The sequence below is a fragment of the Taudactylus pleione genome, unplaced genomic scaffold (genome assembly GCF_031769625.1).
Source record: "Taudactylus pleione unplaced genomic scaffold, aTauple2 ptg000258l, whole genome shotgun sequence".
Lineage (NCBI taxonomy): Eukaryota > Metazoa > Chordata > Amphibia > Anura > Myobatrachidae > Taudactylus > Taudactylus pleione.
This window is the reverse complement of record NW_028284660.1, coordinates 1,285,685-1,312,387: the sequence shown is the minus strand read 5'-3', so window position 1 is coordinate 1,312,387 and position 26,703 is coordinate 1,285,685. Positions and strand designations below refer to the sequence as shown.

The 26,703-nt window shown below is 47.1% G+C and overlaps 1 protein-coding gene across 1 annotated transcript in view; it reads right to left on the bottom strand.

Annotated features, from left to right (window-relative positions):
- LTBR (lymphotoxin beta receptor) overlaps positions 1–15,497 on the bottom strand; it is an 89,842-nt gene extending 74,345 nt beyond the window's left edge. The window contains exon 1 of the mRNA XM_088480932.1: positions 15,164–15,497. Within this exon, the coding sequence (XP_088337058.1) occupies positions 15,164–15,232 (69 nt within the window). The 5' untranslated portion in view covers positions 15,233–15,497. The remainder of the gene's footprint in view (positions 1–15,163) is intronic.
- Positions 15,498–26,703: the final 11,206 nt, after the last annotated feature.

Genomic DNA, 26,703 nt, shown 5'->3' with positions numbered 1-26,703 from the left:
TGCCATGTTGAATTATTTAACATGGTAGAGTGATAAAACATATGCCCTTTAAATATATCACACCCCCTAACATTACAGTGATAATAAAACATATGCTCTATAAATATAACACCCTCCACCTTACATGACATAGTGATAAGATATATACTCTTTAAATATATCACCGCCCCCCAGCACCTACCCCACCCCGTAGTCCCCCAAATTAATGATACATTTAAATTTAGAGCAAGATCATAGTGTCTTTAAAACAAATCAGATACACCTCCACCAGTGCTTCACACACTATATATATATATATATATATATATATATATACACATCCGAACAGGTGTCACTAGACCTGTGCCCCCCCTTAATCCAGTCCTGGCCTTCATCATCTGTATCTCTCCTCCCCTCCGCTCCTCCTTCCTGTTGCATGGCGCTTGCTGGGAGTCAGGGCATTGCTGGGCTGCACTGGTTGAATATCTGCACTAGCTGGCTATCCTGCAGTGAGCAGTGCTGTGCGGCTGGGGACTACTCCTCTCTGCAACTATTTGGTGTGCACCCTGCTGTATTCCATCTTCTCCAGTGTGTCTGAAATAATGTAAAGGGTCTCTGGGATGCTGGGGGCCGGGGGTTGGAGCTGGGGAGACAGAAAGGGGACTGGCTGGTCAGACAGAAGGGGGGAGGGGGCTGGCTTTGTAGACATAAGGGGTGCTGGCTGAATTGGAAGGAAGGTCCCTGGGGAATCCGACTGGGGGAAACATGAAAAGGTTACTTTTTTGTTTTTATTATTATTATTATTGCCGGGATGTACTAAGGTTGCGGTGACCATTCCGCCAGTCACCGCAACCTTACTAATCGCATATGTACTAACATATGCAATTAGTATCGCAAAGGACAGCTCTTGCGATAAGAGCTGCCCTTTGCGAAGCAGCCGATGCCGGGTGACGCGGTCTCCGTAGGACCCCGCCCCCTCCGAGCCCGGGAGCTTCCTGCTGGTCACCTGTGCAGGAAGCCCTGGCTCCTCCTCCTCCCTGCACCCAGAAGAAGATTAGGAGGAGGCGGAGGACCCAGGAGGAGCGCGGGCCGGCGACCATGGACAGCAGGTGATTGGGAGCCAGCGCTGGGCGACGGCGGGGCGGCAGTGAATCGTCGGGAGCCAGGTGCGGTAAGAAGCCCATAGGCTTCTATAGGGTAACACCAGGTTTTTCTGGCGTTACCCTCTGCACCGATAAAAGTGCGGGGGTCTTAGTACATGCAGTAAAACCCCGAAAATGTTTTTTACCGCATTTTTCCTTTAGTACATCCTGGCCTAAGTGTAATTCAGAAAATATGGGGGGGGGGGGAGGTGCCTGTCCATGACTTTGCCAGTGGCGCTCGGACCCCTAGATACACCCCTGGTTAGCGGTACAAGAGCTATCTAATCATTGGCCAGGATAGGTTTTGCTCGCAAGCTCTGTTCCCAGTGACCAAAGGATGCCACTTGCAAACGGATATTTTCATTACCAAAATTGTGATTATCTCAACTGCACTGAAAATGCAGGATGTAATACATATACCCCTAAATGTCTAAAGGAAATGATCATATAAAATACACGTTATTTCTGAAAAGGCATGCTAAGCAGTTCATAAACATCTAAGTTATATAATCTAGGTGGAATGTAAACTACTTGTACTGGAATGTGCGTTTGAGCAGAACGATATTTCACTTCCTAATTCGAGGTGATGACGTCCAGAATGTGACCTCAGATGTTCATACCTGTAATATCACATAGGCTGCAAAGCAGGCAGAGGCCGCATGTTACTTCCCAACTATTGTGGAACTACAAGTGTCAGTATGTGGCTGTCAGGGCATACTGGGAGCAGCGGGCTGTCTTCTCCTTGCTAGAGGGATTTTATCTTATTAACTAAGAGAATTATGTAAAATATGCCATTTAGATTTATGCGATCATAGCACACAAATATTATGACTATGGGGCATTTTATTATAAAATCCGCATTGCCCCAAAAAATTTTGATTCCTTATTGCCACAATTCACAGGACAAGGACTGTTCTAAGCGATGGTTCCCGGATCACAGGATTTGATAAGAGTCCGTCCCCCTGAAAACGCTCTGGACAGTGATATACTTCCCGGTGCTGGTGGCCCCGCCCCCTTAGCGTGGCATTATGATGTCATGTGTTCAGGAGGCGGAGCCGTCTCAGGGGGCAGTGCTGCCCTGCTCCTGCACTGTTCTGGGGATATTTAATTCTTACAGGAATTTCCCGCAAAATATTGTTAATAAATAGTGTGATTTACATAGGTCCAGTCCAATGTTTAGGAACAGCTCATGGTGTGTGACTTTAACCTACTGTACTCTCACACTGACGGCATCCTTTACTGCATCATAATTGCCCCATAGTTTTTATATCTATGGGAGCAGCCAGATTATTTCTTGTGCAGCAATTACAATAACGTCTGACTGTATAAACAGAGGAACACTGCCCAGAAATACAACTATGCATAGAGACCTAGCTCACTGTGTACAGACAGATCACGCTAATCGTGTCATCATGGCCACACCTCTAACGGCGAAAATGCTGCAAGCAGCGAGGTAAATATGGTACAAAATAAATGCATTTTCCAGCTATTCACCTTTATGCTTATACTGTATATATTAGATAGAAAGCAAATGTAATATTTTAGTTTAATTCTTATCAGACTTACATACACTGCAGAGCCTAATCTCGTAACCAACTTACACTACAGAGCCTAGTCTATCAACCAATTTACACTACAGAGCCTAGTCTATCAACCAATTTACACTACAGAGCCTAGTCTATCAACCAACTTACACTACAGAGCCTAGTCTATCAACCAATTTACACTACAGAGCCTAGTCTATCAACCAACTTACACTACAGGGCCTAGTCTATCAACCAATTTACACTACAGAGCCTAGTCTATCAACCAACTTACACTACAGAGCCTAATCTCGTAACCAACTTACACTACAGAGCCTAGTCTATCAACCAACTTGCACTACAGAGCCTAGTCTATCAACCAACTTACACTACAGAGCCTACTCTCGTAACCAAGTTACACTACAGAGCCTAGTCTATCAACCAACTTACACTACAGAGCCTAGTCTATCAACCAATTTACACTACAGAGCCTAGTCTATCAACCAACTTTCACTACAGAGCCTAATCTCGTAACCAAGTTACACTACAGAGCCTAGTCTATCAACCAACTTACACTACAGAGCCTAGTCTATCAACCAATTTACACTACAGAGCCTAGTCTATCAACCAACTTACACTACAGAGCCTAATCTCGTAACCAATTTACACTACAGAGCCTAGTCTATCAACCAACTTACACTACAGAGCCTAGTCTATCAACCAACTTACACTACAGAGCCTAATCTCGTAACCAATTTACACTACAGAGCCTAGTCTATCAACCAACTTGCACTACAGAGCCTAGTCTATCAACCAATTTACACTACAGAGCCTAATCTCGTAACCAAGTTACACTACAGAGCCTAGTCTATCAACCAACTTACACTACAGAGCCTAGTCTATCAACCAATTTACACTACAGAGCCTAGTCTATCAACCAAGTTACACTACAGAGCCTAGTCTATCAACCAACTTACACTACAGAGCCTAGTCTATCAACCAACTTACACTACAGAGCCTAATCTCGTAACCAACTTACACTACAAAGCCTAGTCTATCAACCAACTTGCACTACAGAGCCTAGTCTATCAACCAATTTACACTACAGAGCCTAATCTATCAACCAACTTACACTACAGAGCCTAGTCTATCAACCAACTTACACTACAGAGCCTAATCTCATAACCAACTTACACTACAGAGCCTAGTCTATCAACCAACTTTCACTACAGAGCCTAGTCTATCAACCTGAAAGACTGAATGTCTAGCGTTCACCCCTTCAGGTCGCCGAGGTGCGGTGCCCGCACTGAACGGCATTCACTGAACGTCATTCAGTGCAGGAGCCCGGCCTCCTATCTCTGAACATGCCGAACCTGACGAGCGTCATCAGGTTGACGGGCATGTTCAGTAGATAGTCAGGGTCGGCAAGGACCCAGCGTGCACGCGCATCGGATGGATAGTGCCCTTTACACTACAGAACCTATTGTAGTGAGTGACTTATACTGCAGAGCCTATTCTAACTGCAGACTGCAGTGTAAGCTTGGCACTAGAATAGGCTCTGCAGTATAAGTCACTCACTACAATAGGTTCTGCAGTCTGCAGAACCTATTCTATCAATACACTTACACTGCAGAGCCTAATCCAGTAACCTACTACACTAGAGTGTAATATGTCAACCGACTTACACTATAGAACCAGGGGCTTCTTAAGAGAGGAGGGGGTCCGTATGCATTCCCCATGCTGGACCCCTCCTCTCTCCCCAGTGGCCGGGAGCTAACTGACATGGCTGGCCGCCCACCGCAGAGTCAGTAGACTCTTGGCACTAGAGTGTGCCCAAAGTCTACTGTGCATGTGCAGAACGCCGGAAAAATGTCCACGACGGCCATTTTCCAGCAATGACACCAGACGCGGGACCACGGACAGGTGAGTTTTAGATAATATGGGTTCAGGGTCACCGCACACCCTGCACCCATTGTAGATACGCCCCTGTATAGAACCTATTCTATTGAGTGGCCGACTTGTGGAGCCTATTCTATCGACTGAATTACACTGCAGGGTATGTTCTAGTGACATAGGGGCCTATTCATCATCGGGGGCTGTATGGTCCCTGATGATTAAGTATTGATCTCGCTGCGGGGGTCATTGCTCCAGTGCAGGGACAGCTGCTCCGAAAAGCAGTTGCCCCCGTGGTTAGTATCGCAGCTACAGAAGTTACTTACCTCTCCCCGTCGGTGCGGCTACGCATGTGTGATCCGAGATCACGCATGCGCAAAGCCGCCGGGGAGGAAGTGAGCTGCCGGCGGATCCGTCTTCGCATCACCTGGAACTCCATCCCATAGGAAGAAGTCGGGATCCGGGATAAAGCGCCGTTCTTTCAGTTTTTGGAGTTTGCTGAATATCAGATGGTCCTATTTGGACCCCTGAAGATGAATTACCAGGTAACCTAAATATGCAGAGCTAGCGATTCCGCATGGTTACCGGGCCATTTATCAATGATGATTAGGCCCCATAAAGACTATTCTAGTGACCAACATACACTACAGAACCTATTGTAATAAACCGCATATTTTGTACAGCTTAAACTAGGTACACACTTAGCTGACCCAGCGGTTGTCCCACCGACCAAACTATACGGCCGCTCGATATGTCTGACCAAACTAACTAAATTTGCCCGCCTAGTTGTGATGTCAGTGTGGGCAGTGGGTCGCCCGTACACACAGGCAGATGTATCGATATATCAGCAAGATATATCAGCATTGGCTGTACTGCAGGGCCGACCTGATATGTCTATGAACGACGTTGGTCACAGACATATCATCTATGGTATATGCCGTTCGTCGGTTGTACAAACAACATATCGCATAGTGTGTACCCAGCATAAGTCTATCGGCCAACCTATAACACACTAGGCCCAAGTGATTTTATTTTTATTATTTAAAATTATTATTATCCTTTATTTAAATTGCTCCACAAGGGCTCCGCAGCGCTTTACAAAGTACATAAACAGGAAAAGTATGAACAAAACGATATCGTACCTGATATCGTGCTGCGCACTACCGTGGGATCGTAAATCGCATCCCCAGGTCTTCCTACATGTTCATCTGATCTGGGATGCGATGTATGATCCCATTCAGATGGAGGAGGGGGAGTCAGCATATCGTGTGGTCAGCAGGGACCGCACGATTGCCGGCGGTGACAGCACGATCCGTCGGATCGGCAGTCGCGCTACATGGTGCCACCTTTACAGTACAAAGCAATGCAGGACATGGACTAGGTATATAAACATCGCTGTAGCATCAGTAATAATACCCAAATAAGCAGCGAGATAGCCGAACCCAAAGGCTTGGTGCTATTGTTGGTAGTGGGAAGGAGATGATGGTATAAGTGAGGGAAAGAAAAGCACAAGAGGGAAGAGGGCCCTGCTCGTGAGAGCTTACTGTCTACATGTAAATGTACTTCTCATTTAAATGTTGTTTTACAAAAATAATTCAGTGTGAGACGCTGATTAGAAAAATGATTGCATGCAAATGAAAGGTGCCAAGCCCATTACTTCCTTGATCCCAAACAATCATTAATGCACATACAGTAAGTAAATAAGAGACTGGCACAAAGGTCAGGTAATTATCATTCCTAGTATACACACCTGGATGGCAGGAGGTGGGAGCCATAGATGACAATTCCATAATAATAGAGAATTATGCTACAGCAGCATTGCAGGTTTTCCTGTACAACTCTATGGGGCGCAAAGGATAATAAGAGATGTTAATGACAGCGAGTAGCCGGGCTCCGGAGAAACATTCAGCCGACAACTCGCAGCCATTGCTCCCTTAGGGGCTGATTATGATTCTCATGCATTGCCGAAGTCGGACGCAGTGGAGCCATGTTATTCTACTGTACATGGATTTACGTGGCACATGGCGCAAGCCTAACGCCATAGTCGCAGTACTGATTCAGGCACACGGTGCCTGAAGTGTATTAGAAATGTATCGGCGTTCCTGAAAGGTGACGGGGGGTGGCTAATCAGACGCGTGGAAATGCTGTGTGCTATGGGAGTGTCACAGACGAGGCACGGCGCGTCATCGTGGCCCCGCCCCCTGCTTCGCAATGCTGTTTATTCCGGCATTGAGAAGAGGGGGCGGGGCCACAATAGAGCGATCGTCCCCCCCGGCCCTGCCCCCAAAACGTCATTATTGCCTGGCCACACCCCCCGCTGTAAGCAGACATTCCGCTCCCTCCCGGAAGGAGGGAGCTGAATGTTGGTAAGTATGTTGGAGAGAGATGAAGTGGTCGGATATAAAATACCAACCAATCAGCTCCTATCTGTCACTTACAGGCTAAGGCCGGTATCCAATTAGCAGCGCTACTTGTAATTGATCGTCGCGGAGCTATCCAATAGCCCCGAAGTAGCTCCCGACAAAGGCACTTGTCGGGGATTTTTTTCAGGGCCTGATGTTTCCCAAAATATAATCCACAATAAATGCTGTTTTTTTCTCTGCCTCAATGGCTAAAACACATAGGTCTGTGAGCTTATCATGGATCCTGTGTTTTCGGGGGAAATATCCTTTTATTTCGTCCAAAATAATAGTATGGGGGGGGGAAACATTGTCAAAAAAAGGGGATAATCGTCGTTTTTTGCAGATCGCAGCTAATTAGGTACCATCCAAAACATACGCTCGTTTATTTGATAAAAACGCCCCCTGGCCGCTCGCACCATACGTCATGTCCGCTATTTATTAGATTAATCGAGTACATCGTACAGCGTATGAACTGCTCGCTATTCTTGTGGTTGGTTTTTTCAACAGCTATTTTGCGAGCAGTTCTGAGTTAAAAAAAACCACTGACGTGGTCAATGACGCTGGTGTATTAATTATGCACTCCCTTAAAACGCCTGTTTTGACCTTTAAGCAAGCCTGCGTTCGAATTCCACTCCCCCGTTTTCAAGCACCTTCCCCTGTTACCACCCACATACGCCTCATTCTGTCACTCAAAATAGCAGGCACTCGCTATATAGCGTACAAACGATTTTCGGCCGCACTGACTGGTTCGCGCATGCGTACTAAAAACCGTACGCATGCACAGATGTGCGAACATCGCTCGGAACGAGCGTACTGCCGCTAGCGAGCGGCTCTGAATGAGGGCCAAAGTCCCAACCAATCAGCTCCTAAATGTCATTTTTCAAAAGCAGCCTGTGATATAGCCGTTAGGAGCTGATTGCTTGGGACTTAATTTCCATCCAAGGCATGTTAAATAGACTCCTTTATCTCCCTCCAGTTTATCTCTCTCCAAGGTCTGATTCAGCCCCCCCACCAGTGTGCTAGAGGAGGAAATACCCTTTACATTGTCACCGGTAGGTTAGGATTACAAGAGCCTGAACGCCATGGCCACAAAAATCTCTCATATGAGTCACCTGACTAAACAGACATGAAACCTCCTCACCTCAGTCACCTGACCAACAAGACAACAATCTGCGTCACCTCAGTCACCTGATGTCCCTTAGGAGTGAGCGCTACAGTGAAACTTCACTTATCGAAAGACAAACATTTGCCTTTTATTGTGTTGTACTGCTGCCATATGAAAACTGGAAACACATTCTGACTACTAATACCATAACAAATCCCATTTTGTGCTGTGAGTGGGGGGAGGGGGTCCCTGCAGGTGATCACCTGATCTGAGTGCGACAGCCGCTATAGCTCCGGAGTTGAATTGCTCACTTGAGCGCCTCCGTTGAGCTTTGTGTACCATCTGACACTGTGGGGTCTATTTACTAAGCAGTGTTAAGAGACAGAGTGAAAAGTGATAAGAAAGTGATAAGGTGCCAGCCAATCAGCTCCCAACTGTCATCTCACAGGCTGTGTTATGAAAAATGACAGTTGGGAGCTGATTGGCTGGCACCTTATCACTTTCTTATTACTTTTCACTGTGTCTCTTAACACTGCTTAGTAAATAGACCCCTGTAGCCGCTGGAGCTCCGGAGTGGGAACTGCTCAGCTGAGCGCCTCCGTAGAGCTCCCCTTACCATCTGGCTGGGACCCGGCACACAAGTCAGCCGTTCCAATGAACCAGCAGTCGGACAGCATACAGCAGAGACGGGCCAGATAGGCAATATTCACTCGGTGAATTTGCTCACATTACACCACGGAAAGTCTGAGGGCCTGATTCAGAGCCGGATGCTCTGAACGAGCGCCCGCTCTGAATCAGGGCGTGTTTTTTTTTTTCCTTCCGGCCTTTTGGACGCTCGCATAGCTGTGGGTTACCACCCACAGCTTATGCGAGCGTCCGTGATGATGGTCGCGATGGTCAAGACCATCGCGACCATCGGGCTTGCGACGAGACCCTGCGGTAGGGTCTCGGTGACTGCAAGCCCTGTAGTGATTCAGAGCCAAAATCACTCCCACTGACATCACTAGTCATCCCATGGGAACGCCTCCATCTGGCAGCCACGCCCCCGGCACGCCCACCAAAGGGGGCGTACTGTCACTCACCATCGACAGCACGCCCCCTTTGGTGCGAGACCCATAACGATGGCTACCCCGTCGTCATTCGGGTCTCGCGCATGCGCACTAGGGCACCATCGACCCGCTCGCCAGTCCTCAGCGCTCGCGAGCGGGTCTGAATCAGGCCCTGAGTCTGGTCACCAGGTGAGCTGATTATCTGTCCATTTTCTTACATCAAGCTAATAAGCGGGACAATAAAGGACATGATGTTCGGCCCTCACCTTTTAAATATATAATCTATATGGGGAGATGTCACTCTAATTAATCTCCTAAAAAGATCCAGATCTTTGTGGATCATCAGTCATATTAACTTTACATACTCAGGTATCTGGATTACACTAAGGATTGGTCGCATTTGAGTATCATATTATATTCTTGTGGAAAGGATACTTACTACAAGGATATACAACTTTGTTTCTGATGTAAAGTAGATACAGTTTTACTGTTTATAAACAGGGCACACAGCTGGCGCCATTTTTTATAAGTGTAAACTCAGGATATTTATCCGTTGATATCAACAGAGTATATGTCATTGTATTATTGCCGGCAATATTGATTGGTATCAACTTTATGGATATAACTATTCTATTTAAAGAATATATTTATACGGAGTGTTTTTGCATTATAATAAAAATAAAAATTATTCTATTAATTGGATTGAGTGTCTTCTTGGTCCGGGTCAGACATTGTGGCTCTATCCTTCATCTATCTAAAAGTCTATTTGCATTAGGGTGTTGGGAGACCCCTAGGAGAGCTGCCTGTCATTTATTCCATTGCAGACAGGTGGGCGCCCATATACATTTCTCTGTTTAATCCCTGCAGGTGTAGTAGACTTTAGTTCACCACCTGAACTACACAGAATATCAATGCTGCGATTCATTCTGTAAAGGTCAATGGCGCGCTCCCTTCTAATTGAAGTTAATTGAAACGGCCAAACGAATTGCTTCAATCCGCATTGGTCCATCTGTACTAAGGGGCCCAGGGATCACGTCTTCAGGTGGACCTGTGAATTACGCAAAGCGCAGGCAGCCATTTTGTAAGATGAAACAGTACAGACAAATGCAGCCTATTAATGCTTCAGTGATGTCACTGGTTGCTAATATATTGATCGATCGGATTTTGTATTACTCAGCCCACATTATGTCTGTCTCCACTGTGTATCGGTGACCGGTGCATATAAATCATTAATATGCAGATACTGTAAAGTATGTTCTATGGTTTCCATTCTGTCTTTTGTGAAACAGTGAAAATTAGGAGAAATCCTGGGCCTGATTCAGACCCGCTCGCGAGCACTTAGTGCTCGCAAGCGGGTCGATGACCAGGCAGTACACACGTGCGGCCTGTGCACTGCGTGTGCGCGAGCCCCAGAGCGAGCGAGAAATCACTCGCTCCGGCGCTCACATCCAAAAGGGGCGGCTGTCGGTGTTGATCGACAGCTCGCCCCGTTTGTTAGGCAGGTCATGGGGGTGGCTGGCCAAATGGAGGCGTTCCCGAAGGAACGCTTGCCATTTGGGGGCGGCCCTACTGACATCACGAGTGATGTCATTAGTGAGCTTCCAGCTCTATTAGAGCCGGAAGCTCACTGGGGCTTGTGGCAGATGAAACCCTACCACAAGGGTCTCGTCGCAAGCGCAACCATCGCGAGCATCACCTGGCAGCTCGCAAAAGCTGTAGGTGGTCACCCACAGCTTAGCGAGCGGCCAGGAAGCCAGCTCCCAAAAAAAAAAAAAAAGCCGCCCCGATTCAGAGCGAGCACTCTGAAAGAGCATCCGGCTCTGAATCAGGGCCCCTTGTTGCTTACTACTAAGCAGCCAACCAGGCGTCGTAACTAATGAGAACTTTAATAAATCCAATAGATGCCGCCATTAAGGCGCACATCCACTAGCAGATGAGGTAACGACAGTACAATTGCGACATCGTAATCGTACCATCGTTCCCCATCCCCTGCTGTGCCTATACTGAACGATTAGTCGGTCAGTGTAGGCACCCTCTATCATCCCTGAACATGGGCAATCTATCATTATTGGTAGATTGACCGGCATGTTCAGCCGATGATTGATGTCGGAAACGGCCAGTGGGAGCGCGCATTGCTGGTTGTTTCTGACATTATAGTGCACGATTAATGAGTGATTGCACGATTACAATCGCTCATTAATATCTGCGCCTAATATGTGCGCCTTTATTCTTCATATCTGAGAGATGGGATATGTGGAGTTTTGTATAAATATTTAAAATGTTTCACTTTAAGGGGTCTATTCATTAAGGATTGAACTCAGGAGCTCATTCAGACCCGTTCGGTAAGACGCATACTCTCGCTGCTGCCGATGGTACGCACAGTGTATGTATCGCAGTGCGCAGGCGCATACCTTAGCGAAAGTTCACAATGCGTTCGCTCGCTGCACATTGACAACCCAGCAGAGTGAGTGACAGGGGAAGCCATTTGTAGGTGGTAACAGGGGCTGGCCATTAAAAATGGGGGAGTGAAGGTGCAAACGCAGGCGTGGCTGGGCATCTCAACGGCGTTTTAGAGGTGTGCATAATTATAAGACAGCATCATAGTACACGTCACCTGGCTTGTTTTTACACTGAAGTGCTCACAGTGCTTGCGGCAAGGTATAGTCAACCTCAAGCGCTGCGATAGCATCCGATGTTACCCGATGTACCGATAGGCTGCATACACTTCCTGGACATGACGTGCACAAGTGGGCGTCTTAAAACAGGCTGGTGGGTGTCTGCATACACGATGTGATCGCTATTCAAGAAATACTGGGCGATAGCACTGCCTACGCAATTTGTATACACATCGTGCGACCGGCTCTGAATCAGGCCCTCACTGCGAGTTCAATCCTAGTATTGGAGGCATTCATTATGCCTCCTATTCTTAATTATCACTTCCGAAAAGCTGTTCCTTCTGCGGAGACAGCTTTTCGGAAAAAGGGGATTTTTCTCCGGCTTCGTTGTCTCTTCGCAGCCTGTCTTGAAGTTGCGCAAGCAAAGCCAGAGGAGTCCAGCCCGCCCATCCCCCCGCTTGCTCTAGCGCATTTCCCCGCTCACCCAGGGCCAACCCCACTGATGGTGCCCCCTGACCTCCCGTCTCCAGCGAGCTGCAGCCGCTGCGGGAGTCTGTGACTCCTGCTGAGACCGTGCAGCCCAGCAGCGCCTGCCCAACGCCGCCACTGCTGTGTCCTCCCTCGCCCCGGCTCACTGGAGGAGAGCTTGGGGGGCCAGGGGGGAGCTTTATTAAGGTAAGAGGAAACAGCAGGGAGGGATCTTTTCTCTGCCATATTGGATGCTGTACGCCATCTGAGAGTGGCGTACAGTGTCACTGTAAAAAAAATGCTTTTTCGGAAGTTGATGAATTTCAGAATTTCCACATCCCCATACTATAGTATAGAGGGTCTGATTCAGACCCGCTCACAAGCGCATAGCACTCACAAGAGGGTCGATGACGGCCCAGTGCTCCGTGGTTCACTACAAAAGGGGCGGCTGTCGGTGTTGATCGACAGCTCGCCCCGTTTTGTAGGCATGGCGGGGGGGTGGCTTCACGAACGGAAGCGTTCCCATGTGAACGCCTGCCGTTTGTAGGTGGCCCCACTAACATCATCAGTGATGTCAGTGGGAGAGCTTCCGGCTCTATTAGAGCCAGAAGCTCTCTGGGGCTTGCGGCCACAAGCCCCTACCACAAGGGTCTCGTCGCAAGCCCGATGGTCGTGATGGTCTTGACCATCGTGACCATTATCCTGGCCGCTCGCATAAGCTGTGGGTGGTAACCCACAGCTATGAGAGCGGTCAAGAGGCCGCAACTAAAAAAAACAGCGCCCGCCCTGGTTCAGAGCGAGCGCTCGCTTTTTACGAGCGCCTCTGAATCAGGCCCACTATTCCCATACATACTATAGTAAGAGGACTATATAGTACTATATATAGTATGAGGACTGTGGGAATTATCGGGTGACAATTGTAACCAGGAGACATCACTGATATGATGATGAATTACCCTGGCATTTCATTTCTACAATAATAGGTGAAAATCTTAATTTTCACCTACATTTGTAGAAATTAAGTTATGATGAAAAGACCCCTAAGGGACATATTTATTAAACAATATTTGTGGGGGTACCCGCAAATATTGAGAATCTCCAGGATTTCAGAAGGACGGACTGCAGAAGATAACGGACCTTCCATTTACGACAGCCAACATAGCCCTCTTAGGATGTCGCTTTTACCAAGCTTGGCATTATCCCATAGTAACCTATGGGCTACTCCATCACCGATCATTTTAAAGTGGGATTCTCTCAATCCCTGTCCATTGGCCCCCACTGATGCATGAGCAGGCTGAGGACTGAGCATGCGCAGTGTGCTGGCCGACATTGAGACCTTTGCCGGGGTGGGCTCGTCTGTGTCCTGGCGAGAGAACAACGCTGCATTTCAGTGAGATTTTTTATTTTTCAATTTGCAAATTTAATCAATATTATTATATCTACACTGCATTTAAAATGCTGGGGGCGGGATGTACTAAAAGGAAAATCTGTACCAAGCTCTGGAATTCGTGACATTTCGGAGCTTCGTCCTGGTGATCAACGCCATTTTTAGATAGCGTTAGCCAATAGTAGCCTACAGGCTTCTTTTCGTGTTCTGCACTGAGAGTGCTCCAATCGGATCTCTCCCATTGTCCCCTCATACGACGCATGTGCAGAGAGGCTTCTGGGTCATAAACCCGGAAGTCCTTCTATCGCAAAGGACAGCTCTTATCGGGAGAGCTGTTCTTTGCGCATTTCTAGGTACACACCGGCGTTGTTAACGCCGGTATTTACCCGACAAGTGGTGGGATGCTGTATCCCACCCTGGATGTGATAAATCGGTCACTAAGGAGCTCATTTATCCACAAGTTTTAAAACTCGCTGCGTATGATAAATGGTGCTCTAGCCACTCAGGGGTCTATTTACTAAGCAGTGTTAGGAGACAGAGTGAAAAGTGATAAGGTGCCAGCCAATCAGCTCCCAACTGTCATCTCACAGGCTGTGTTTGAAAATGACAGGTGGGAGCTGATTGGCTGGCACCTTATCACTTTTCACTCTGTCTCCTAACACTGCTTAGTAAATAGACCCCTCATCTGTTCGAAAAACGAAAGTTGGGGGCACCATGTAACATTTAAAACTTGTTGCGTATGATGAAACTCCTTGTTAAATGGGCACCTTAGTTTTGGTTTCGGTTTTAAGTTTTACTTGTTAGCCATAAAAATCTGAACCTTAAGAAGCTTTTTCTTCTAACCTATTCTCATGTTTTCATTTTATACATGTTAATAAATGCATGAAAGCCACAATAAAAAAAAAAGGTCACAAAAAAGTCAACGGTACTGTTTCCAACATCTATTTATCATAAATTAATTGGCGCAACCAATACAACAGATGGTATCGGTATAACTGCAGACACGAAAACAGCATTCAAAACGCTTTAATACATGCCTGTTTAATTAAAATGTGCCTAAAGCGTGTTAGTTTTCAGGATGTTTTACTAATTTTCCCAGTGAATGTGTGTGTGACTGAGCCCTAAAGACTGCAGGTAGGCAACACGAGATTCTCCCTCTGTTGTACAACTACAAAGCCTAACCAGACATCAGGAACTTGTAGTTCCACAAGAGCAAAGAACCTTACACAATATGTGTAATCATGAAGTCTACAGCACTAAATTATTCCACACTGCAGTGGAATTCTGATGAATATCTATGAGGTTTTTTTACTAAACCTTGGATGGAGAAAAAATGAACGGAGATAAAGTACCAACTAACCAGCTCCTGTCATTTTTCAAACACAGCCTGTAACATGGCAGTTAGGAGCTGATTGGCTAATACTTTATCTCCGCTTAGTCAGTAGTCCCCTTTGTCCGCAGTGAGGCAGTAATTTAGAACTTTACACTTCAGGATTGTCATATTAGTTTTCTGATCCTACATTCATAGCTCAATCAGAGTTACAGAAACTGTGAACAATCCACATGCAGGGAATACAAGCGCCCCCTCCCCTCCCTTTACCTGATGTGTATTCCCCAAAATAGTTCCCAGAAGCAGGAAACAGAGACACATTTTTGGCAGACTCTTCATGGTTCCAGATTTAAAAGGTCACATTCTTAGATGTCCACATCGACGCTTTAACCTTCCAGCTTAATCTTCCTTAAACCCACAAGAAGCTGGCTGTGCGGTCAAAGCTCTCCAAGATGAGTGGTCAACAGCTCCAGGACCCCACAATTAATACCACCTTCCACTTCCCAGCTATCCACCAGGGTCTCATGCAAAGCTCGCTCCCACACGGTTAAGTTTTACTCTGCCACAGGCTTCAGAATTGTGGAACAGACTGTCTTGCTGTACATTCCCATTACTGACACATTTACTGTTCCTGTTATTCCAGTAAAGTACAGAGGGGAGGGCTGGGGGGAGGGAATAGGAGAGGCCATGAGAACCTAGTAGCAGGAACTGTTTCATAGGGGCAGTTCCAGCACTCAGAGAGCTCATGCTATGAAGGCAGCACATGATCCAGTACATTTTTAAATACCAGTGAGTTAATGGGAGAGGGCCATCTAGGGAGGATGAGGTAGATCCCCCTATCATGCGACGGGCGCAGGACAGATCCTGCCACAAACCACCTGTAGCTGGATTAGGAAACCTGCAAGGAGCATTTTAAGAAACAGAATGGGGTCCTGCAGAGCCGTAACTAGACTTTTTGGTGCCCTGTGCCAGAAAGAGCATTGGCACCCCCCTCAGTTTTCAAAGGGACATAAGGCACCCAAAAAAGGGGAATGGCCTCATGGGGCAGGGCCAGGGAAGAGATAGGAGAGGCCGGGAGATGCTGGGGATGAAATAAGAGGAAGCTACAAGAAAGAATGATAATAAACAGGAATTTGACAGGAGTTTGACAGCGCCCCCTGCCCTGTGGTGCCCTGTGCGATGGCACCGGCCGCACTACCCTAGCTACAGCCCTGGGGTCCTGCATCCTGCAGGTGCTGTTATAACGACACAGGTCTGCTTTATACGGATGTTTCTAAAGAATTGCGCAAGGCCTGGTGCAGAGCAATGCAGAGAACGCCAGTTTTGCGTAGGGCGAAGTTGGCTCTCTCACTGCAGCAGCAGATATGATATGATGTGACCACATAAGACGAGAGCCACAAAAATATGGGTTTCCAATACAAGATACTTAAATGAGGTGCATGGAATGATTTTATGTATGGTAAGTGGGTTTCAGATTTTGAGGGTCTTTCTAAGTCAGACCAAATGGCCAGGAACTTGCACCGCAACGGAGGGAAATTTGACAGAGCTACTTACAGACATAAGTTCACAGAGATTTGGGGCGGATGTAGAATGTAGGCGTAAAATACTTCCTGAAAAAATATGTCTATTGCACAGTGTGCTCAGCCGCAGGCATTGCAATCTCAGAATACAAATGTGTCCCCCATACACCTAGTGTCGATACGCCATATGGGGCAAGACGCCGGCGTGACTGGAGAGGGGTAGAGCACCATCTTTTTTTGCATCTTATTCGCATCGCAGAAGCAGCAAAACACCGCTCGCCGTGCGCTACAGACGCTGGGCTGGGACTTTAACTGCACAGGAATTACTTTGAAACAGGCGCAAAGTCGCAGATGAGGCACAACGGGACTGGGCGTGAGAAAAAGCCGTGGCCGCGGCATCATAGCACCTCGACACACATTTTGACCCAGAAAATGCGGACAATTCGCCCCGAGACCTGGTATGCCGAGAGGGGTGTTTTGCTTGACTGAAGCCAATGTGCATGAGGAAACAGCTGTATGTGCTAGGTTCACTCCAGAAGACAGCATTATTACTAAGGGGTCCATTTACTAAGCAGTGTTAGGAGACAGAGTGAAATGTGATAAGGTACCAGCCAATCAGCTCCCAACTGTCATCTCACAGGCTGAGTTTGAAAAATGACAGTTGAGAGCTGATTGGCTGGTATCTTATCTCCTTTCACTCTGTCTCCTAACATTGCTTAGTAAATAGACCCCTAAATCATATGGGTACAGTTGGATGCAAGGGCATTCTGCGCTTTTTGTAGCTGTAATTTACACTTTTTCTCCTGCGCATCAGAAATTCTTATGTACCCTTACCCGCGTCAAATGCCAATTATGATTCATTATGCAGCCCCTTTCTTACTCTGAGGGGTTCAATATATTATCTTGACATCACATCAACATAAATGACGACATGGTTATGGCCATTATGTCAACATTGACCATGTCATCATTCATGTCGACACTGATTAAATGTTGACATGGTAGGAATGTTGACAAGGTCTTTTTCATGTCAGTCTATCCCTAATGGTAACCCTAACAGTAACCCTGAGCCTAACAGTAACCTTATGCTAAGCCTAATTCAAATATCAACATGTTGATCGTGTCGACACTGTTTGTATGTCAACATTTTGTCCATGTTGATATTTGCCAACATGTATGATTGTACCCATTTCAACACCATTAATGTTGACATTCTGGCATCGACATTGTCACTGTCGGCTCCATGATTGCATCCCACTCGGAGGGCCGGTTGGTGAACGATGCCATTCCGGAGACCCTTTCCAGGGTTTGCTATCAGTCTTTTGATGCTGCCTTAGTTATTGTGTTTGGTTCGGGGGCCCCTTTGAGTAAAATGAATATTGAATTGGCCTCTCGTCTGCTGCCTCTCTCATCCTCATTTGTTTAGGTTCATGGGGTTCATCCTGGAGGACGGTTTCTACATAGATAGATGCCTGCTCATGAGTTGTGCGATCTTGTGCACATATTTTGTTTGTTTTTATCTCCTTCCTGCAATGGTTTTTTTATGCTGAAATCGTGGAGTCGGGGGTAGCTCACTACTTTTACAACGTCCTGTGTGTTGGACTGGCTGGTTCTCCCCACTGTGCTGACTTTCTTTTTCACTTTGGGCCAGTTATTTCCTGAGTTTGGTGTTTCACTTTGGGCCAGTTATTTCCTGAGTTTGGTGTTCCTATTGCCTCTGAGAAGTCATATCTGGGCATTGAGATTGATACGGCCTTATGCTGTTGTTACCAAGTTACATGCAGGGGCGCCGAGAAGGGGGGCGGGTACTATTTACCTGGGCCTGGGCTTGCTAGAGGGGCCCACCGGGGGCCCGGGTCCGGCGCTGCTCTCCCCCTCACTCCTCCCACCCACACAGCAGTCCAGCCCACATCGTGTGCTGGCCGGCAGTGGGAGACTGCTCGCGGCTGCTGTGCAGCAGCCACAGCAATCTCCTATGCCTTTGGGGGGGAGCGATCACACTGATTACGCCCCCCCTTTGGCTTTGCGCTGGGCTGAGGGGCTCACACCGCCCCCCTCCCCAGCGTGCAGCACCACTTGGCGCTGCAAAAGTGTTTTTATTTCTTTGGTTTAAGGGGACGTGACCACGCCTCCCGTGATTAGGCCACGCCCCCTTCACCTGGGCCCGGACGGGCTCTCTACGCCCCTGGTTACATGAGGCAATCGTGTTGACTTCAGCTACCTATAAGGTGATTTACTGACAAGTGCAGTCTGTGCTGGAGCTTTTTCATTTTGCATGTCAGGTTATTCTGTTCACAAGCTGGACCATGCAACGGCAGGTATTCACAAGTCACACGATTTCATTAGGCAGCCCACGAAAATTCAGAGGGATGGCCGGGTGTGGGACGCCATTTTGCCACATTTTAAAATAATTATTTGTTCAATGCTCAACTCCAACTTTTCCTGTATGCAGTGGGTTCATCTGTCTTTAGCACGTATTTGGAAGGTTCTTTGGTCAGCTTTTGCTTGGCCAGCAGATTGGGATGCTAAAGTCTTACCAAGAATTTTCTGCTGTTGGAACTTTTCCTTATAGTATTTGCTTTGCAATTATGGGGTGAACGCTCACGTAACAGGAATATCAATCATCCTCTGGTGTGATAACTTGGGAGTGGTGCAACTGATTCATTGGCAGTGAACTTCTTTGCTGCTGGTTCTTCGGCTTCTGGCACAACTTATCCTCTGTTGCTTGGCCTGTAACACTTGCTTTGCCTATGGGCATGTCCCTGGCTTTAATAATTCCATCACTGAAGCGCTCCTGTTTTGGTGGTTGGCCACTCCTTTGTTTATTGAGCTGCCTCCTTTGGAGCTTTAGTAATTCAGTTAGAGGAGGGGATGACTTAGGATCCAGGTCATCTCTTGGTTCTCCAGTCCATAAATTTGAAGCTGTTGAAGGTTTGTGAGTCCAGTGTTCTAGTGTGTGATAGTCCATTAATCCCTATCGCTACTAGCATAACCACCTTGGGGTCATCGATATGGACAAGTCACGTAGGCATTGTGACTCGGAGCATTGTTGAGTTAGGAGGCTTCCCCACTGATATGTTTTAAAGATGCTCATTTATTTAGGACTGACTTTACTGATGAGGGTATTTTTCTTTTACTTGAAAGCATTTTTAGGGTTTTAGATGGTAGTTTGGTTTAGAGCAGGGGTCTTCAACCTTGGCCCTCCTGTGTGGAACTACACATCCCAGCATGCACTGCCATAGTTTTAGCATGCTGTTATATCAAAAAGGTGGCAGTGCATGCTGGGATGTGTAGTTCTACAGCAGCTGGAGGGCCAAGGTTGAAGACCCCTGGTTTAGAGTATGGTGATGGGCTCAGCTCCTTTAGGGGTACCATGTGTGTGTGCAGTCCAGTGGACTTTTCTCTGCACTATGTTTAGGTGTGGTCTCCTTCAGTACACTGGGTAGGTTGATTTTGCCCCACTGTGGTCAGTGGCACCGACTGGCTGATCGGGCCTTCAAATGTATTGGCATCAGCGTTGGAAACCTTATACTTGCTGCCGGGAAGAGCAATTGGTCCTGTAAGTTGTTGACATTTTTTTTGGCCATAAGACGACTGATCTTTTATTTTATCTCCTTCCTGCAATGATGTGTATGTGCAGGAATCGAGGAGCCGATTGGCCGTTGTTTCTTTCGATCACCATATTTTTTTTAAATCTATAAATAAAAAGGCTGACCTCTGCAAAGTTAGTATGTTAGAATATTTATTGTATATTCTTGTGTGGAAGCCGCAATTTCCCGGACAACACTTAAGACTAGGAAATTGCCTTCTTCATTGAACATTACTGTGTTATGTGTGAAAGTGCAATCTTCAGATACACACATAAAATTTCCACTGATTATCGCATTATGCTCCTTAGGGATATCTGTTCCCGAGCAGACGACAGGAACCTAGATGCGAGGCATTTCCTGCTTCGGCCAAATGGCGCAATGTGTATCCTCCGAGTTTCAATAACCAGAAGTCTTTGAGACACAAACGTTGGCTTATACTTGTACTCCTGAGAGGTCTCCTTGTTTCCTGTCAGGATTAAATACAGAAGATTAAACTTGCTTCAGCCTTCCAGCTTCTGTCTGTGAACAAAGTTGTATCATTCTAAAGTATACCGGTATGATTAGAAATGTCATAGGGGTTGGATTATGAACCAGTTTTTCACATAACTGACACATATTATTTGCTAAACCATAAGTAGAAATCTTAAGCCGGGTATACACTACCGTAGATGATGTCTAGTGTGCCTGACACCTTTAGCGGCGGGGGAGCCGGCATTGATAATTGCATACACACTTGCCGATGCCGGCAGGGATGGCAGGGTCCATGCTGCATTCAGCAGCATAACCCTTCGCTAACGATATCCCCCGTCGGACCTGCATTCAGGGCCGATGGAGATTGTCGCTGACGACACGTTGGAGCATGAGGGGCCGATGTTACCGATGTATACGCAGGATTGCGAGGTCTTACTGATGTGAGAAAGCGATAGTGGGCATCTATGCTGGCTGAGCAGTTGCAAACAGCATATTTTCGCAGCAGAACTGCATGCGTAATCGCAGCTGCGATCACAATAGCGATCCGTGATGAATCAGGCCCATAGATCGTAAGCTCCACTGGGCAGGGACTGATGTGATTGACTGAAGTACTCTCTATAAAGTGCTGTATAATATATATATATATATGTGCATTATATACTGTAAATAAATAGGGTTAATAAATATACAGTATGAGGCAGTTCATACATCCAACTCAGTAAATGGGTCTATATGCCAATCAATAGTGTTACATCTACTCTGGGGGTTCCTATGCCAACCCAAAATCATACGTTCTCAAATTTTGCAGCAAGTGCGGCAGGACAGGCAAGCATATATGCTGCAAATCTGCAGTGAATGAAAGATAATGGGGCGTGGGCTCGCATCACGGGAGCACGCGGATTTCTTCCAATGCTCTGGACCTCCCCCCATCCCATTATCTTTTGCTGAAGTTTCCTTTAATGCCCCGCACACCTGGGCATAGCCAAGTAGCAGTGAGCAAGAAATATCTCCCAATTGTTATCTTGTCCTTCTCAGGAGCTATCAGCTGTTCCACTGCAATCTCTCTCTACCACCTTATCACACAGGTCAACTGGTAAGTCATAGGGATAGTCACCATTCAGGGGCAAATCCAGGAAAAAATGACAGGGGGGGGGTACCATGATTGACGTGTGTGGCCAGTTGTGTGAGGGACTGTGGCCCATGTGCTCGCTGTGAATAAACTGTCTGTCTATAGTGAATTGTGTAAAATATCAAAGCATATGATTTACAGTTGTACTTTTATTTTGAACAGCTCTGTAGATTAAGGGCCTGAGTCAGACCCGCTCGCTGCCGGAGGCAGCTCGCAGGTCTGATGGGCGTTTTTTTTTTCATCAGGCCGCTCGCTAAGCTGTGGGTGACCACCCACAGCTTTTGCGAGCGGCCTGGAGCCCATCGCGTTTATCGAGACCGTCGGGCTTGCGAGGAGACCCTGTGGTTAGGGTCTCAGCTCTCGCAAGCCCGAGTGGACTTCCTGCTCTAATAGAACAGGGAATCCACTACTGACAACACTAGTTCCTAAGGGAACGCCTGCGTTTGTGTAGCCACCCCCCCCTCCCCGCCTACAAAACAGGGTGAGCTGTCAATCAACATCGACACCCGCCCCGTCTGGTAGCGAGACCCGTAGCGACGGAGCAGCCGTCGTTGGACGGGTCTCGCGCATGCGCACGCCGGAGGCGGCACTTGCGCAGTGGGGGATCATTGACCCGCTTGCGAGCGCTGTGCACTTGCGAGCGGGTCTGAAGCAGGCCCTAAGTGGGAAAGTAGATTTGCTGGTATGGATATTTAAAGTGAAGGGCCAGGGGTCTGAGGGCTTTGATAGTGTGAAATTAAGTTTAGATGTTTTTTTAAAACTCCTTCCACCAGCTAAAGCTCTAATATTAGGCCACTTAAAAATAAATATAGCTACCTGCTTTTATTAGCCCTCTACAAAAGACATTGGGCTATATTTACGAAGCTTCGGTTTGCTTCCTGGCAGGTTGCAGAAAATGTAAATGCCACCCGCAGTCACTGTAAAGCAGGCCAGGTTTTACACACTGAATGTAGGTGACATTTTAAAATTTCACCTGCCACCCACCAGGAAGCAGCCAGCTGTGACCCGGGTCACAGAACACTGGTTGAAGCCAGGGTTTTTTGTACTCACCCCCATTCACATCAGGAAGAAGACCAGGTTTATTCCCAGGTCGTCACCCTTCATACTGGATCCAGGTCTTCCAGGGACCCAGGTCTTCCGTCTCCAGTGAGGCACTTGGAGATGATGTCATATCCAAGCGCCCACTGTATTCTGCAATTTAGTTATTTTAGGCAAGGCTTATGTCTGAAACGGGTATAACACAAGTCACATAGCCACCTGAGAAGACCTACCAAGTCCATGTCATTATATATAAAACCACTACATAAACAATGTTGTATCCGCCATACAATGCAGAGAACATTGTAGTGACAGCAATATAATAGGGAGAGGATATTAGATACTACCATTTAAAAAATACCATACTAGAGACCTTTATACAACATACAGTGCATCCCAATGACTGATATACCAAGCTGTAACTAGACATCTTAACGTCCTCCATATCTACTGCTCCCTAGTGTCCTCCCCATTTTTTTTGTTGTGCATATCCATATACCCTCTCCAAACAAATAGTAGCTTATACTACAACAAAAATATGGATCTACTTAAAATGTCACCTAGCACAAATCACCATCTACTATACATCATACATGCCGACATTCAGCTCCCTCCTTCCGGGAGGGAGCTGAATGCCTGCATACAGTGGGGGTACGTGGCCAGGCTATGATGCCGTTTTAGGGGCGGGACCACATGATTGCATTATCGTGGCCCCGCCCCCTCTTCACAATGCCGGAAATAAAGGCATTGTGATTCAGCGCGAATAGCGTCATCGGGCCCCCCCCCGCCCCGCTGCGGGGGATTCTAGTAGTACTCCAGGGGCCAGGCGGCAGCCGGGAGGCTTGCCTGCCTTCCCGGGGGGTCGGGAGCGGCACCCGATATTCGGGAGGCTCCCGACCAAATCGGGAGGGTAGGCAAACCTGCTATACATCCTTATGTGCACTGTGAGATGTAAATATTTACAGGCTTCAAGGCAGGAGGCCCTAAAAATATTAACGTTCTGGCTACTACTGCAGGGGAGTAGAAAATAGCACCACCCACTTGTAATTTGAGGCAGCTCCCAGTGGCAAACGCAGGATTTCTAGAGGGGGGTTTCCAAATGCTTGATTTTAGAGTGAGTGTGGCCAGTCCATGAAGATGGTAGAATTTCCACTTAACCAGCTTTAATATGCGTCATACAAAGTATATTGTGTGTCATAATTCCAGCATTACAGGACCAGCAATCACAGTAAGCCATTAGATGTGGCAGTAGGGCAATCCTGACTGAGCTGAATGTATGTATTTTAGATGTGGGCACCATTCCAGAGTATTAGAGCAAGTCCGGGAGTCTGGGGGAGCAGCAGAAGAACCTAGCACTGCCCTGGACATATATGTACATATTGGGCTCTATAGCAGCATATCCCTAACAGTGAATTTTTTCCAGATCTCCTAGTTGGTGCACAGGTTATTTATTACTGACTGATACATGTTAAAAGATCCACAGGTGGTGTAATTATTTAATTTGTGATACTGTTAAGAACATGCAGCACTAGTAAAATTATATTACATTACTATTTCTATTGTGGTCATGGTGTGGACTGGGGAGGGGGGTTTCCAGGCAGATGGAAAACCCCCTGCGTTTGCCTATGGCTCCAGTGCAGGAGGAATGACATGAGGAGCATAGAAGTCTTCAGTAAAGGAGGAGCTGCGGGGTCTTGAGATCAAAGCTCCACCAATCAGTGACTGTCAATCCCCCAGGAGGCAGGAGTGCAAAAGACAATATATTCATAGGGAGGCTATGAGCTGGCAATCACTGACAGTCAAGGCACATCAGCTGTGCATTGATTGTTAACAACTGACAGCTCTGTACCAGCATATGAATATACAGTATAGAGTTTTCTTGCTGCAGTGGCTGTCATCGATGTCAGGCTCAGTCATGACTCCAGCCCTGCAGTGTGAAGGGGCAGAGCAGTGGTGCTGTTTTGATGCCCAGTAGCTACTGTGGCACTGCAGATTAAAATCGTGGGTGCAGGGTGGGCAGAGGCTGGCTGGCAACTTTTAGGGGTCTATTTACTAAGCAGTGTTAGGAGACAGAGTGAAAAGTGATAAGGTGCCGGCCAATCAGCTCCCAACTGCCATCTCACAGGCTGTGTTTGAAAAACAGTTGGGAGCTGATTGGCTGGCACCTTATCATTTTTCACTCTGTCTCCTAACACTGCTTAGTAAATAGACCCCTTAATCTGGGGGTTAGACAAGTAAGTGGCCAGGATTTTATACTAGCGCATTGCAATGGGGAAAGACTTGTAACAACCTCTGTAGGTGTAGTTTGTCTTATGTGGGTGTGCTTTAAATAGCCAATTAAATACTCGTATATTAAAAATTCTTATGTGAAAGAGCTATAAATAAATACACCTACAAGCCCCATCTGATAAAACGGAGACCATTCTAGTGACCTCTACAACATGCACACAGCACTCTAGTGACAGATATACAATGCAGGAACAATTCTAGTGACCAATATACAATACACAGGGAGCATTCTCATGACAAATATACAATACAGGGACTATTCCCGTGGCCGATATACAAATCCGGGACCATTCTAGTCACTGATATGCAGTATAGGAGACATTCTAGTGACCAGTATAAATTGCAGGGACCATTATAATGACCGATATATAACAGGCACAATTCTAGTACCAGGTATATAATACAGGGACTATTCTAGTGACTGTTATACAATACAGGGACCATTCTAGTAATCAGTATGCAAGGAGTTAGCAGAAGTCACCCAACTCCAACATCCAGTAAGTAGTGTAATTAATATCCAATCCATTGCAGGAGCCCTCTCACCCTAGCAGATAGCATGGGAGCGGAGCGGATACTGAGGTCCAGACAGGGGTGAAGCTAGGCTTTCTGTCACCCAGTGCAAAGACTCGGCTTGGCGTGCCCCTTCCTTGTAGATAGTAGTCAGCATTGGCTACTTGGATACAGCTGTCAACATTGAAAAGAATGAAATGTATGTAGGAAAACCCCATTTTTAGTCCTGTTACATTAACATGCCAGGGACTGCTGCATTTATTCTACAGCTCTGGGGTTTCTACACTTTCCAGTGGAGCATGCAGGGTCCACTGTCTTTAGGCTCAATGGCTAAGTATTGCTACCTGTATTACACTATCTCACCCATCACAGAGCATTACAGTGACTGTCATACTGTACAGCAGGCATGCCGACTTTCTGGCTGCCCCTTCCGGGAGGGAGCAGCCAGATCGGCATTACAGGGGGGCGTGGTCATCTTGAGGAGGCGGGGCCGGCCAGGTGATGCACGTTTGTGGGTGGTAGCGGGGGCGGGGCCACACAATCGTGTCATTTTGGCCCCGCGCCACTACATAATGCCGATATTACAGGCATTGTGAAGCAGGGGGCGGAGCCAAAATGACGCAATTTGTCGTGAATCGCGTCACGGCCCCCCTCGCTGCGGGAGTTTCTAAGGTAAGTGCGAGGGGGTTAAGAGGGGTGGGCGGCAGCCAGGAGGATTGTCTGCCATCCCGGAAGGTTGGGAACAGCACCCGATTTTCGGGAGGCTCCCGACCAAATCGGGAGGGCAGGCAAGTATGCTGTACAGAGAGTATTGCAGTGATCGCCATATAATCGAGAGTCCAGCAGTGACTGCCATGTAATGCAGAGAGCGTCACAGTGCCTGCCATGTAATGCAGAGAGCGTCACAGTGACTGCCATGTTATGCAGAGAGCGTCACAGTGACTGCCATGTAATGCAGAGAGCATTGGCCACCATATAATGCAAAGAGAGTCACAGTGACTGGCATATAATACAGAGAGCAATGCAGTGACTGCCAGATAATACAGAGAGCGTCGCAGTGACTGCCATATAATAAAGAGACCATCATTGCCCACCATATAATGCAGGGGCCATCAGTGCTGCTGATCTAATACAGAAAGTATAGTAGTGACCTCCATATAATGCAAAGGGGAGAATTCAATTCAATGTGATGTTGAATAGCTGTGGGAGGAGCTCCCGAAGCTTTTCAATTCAATGCGGTGTTTGGGTGAGCTAAGGATTTCT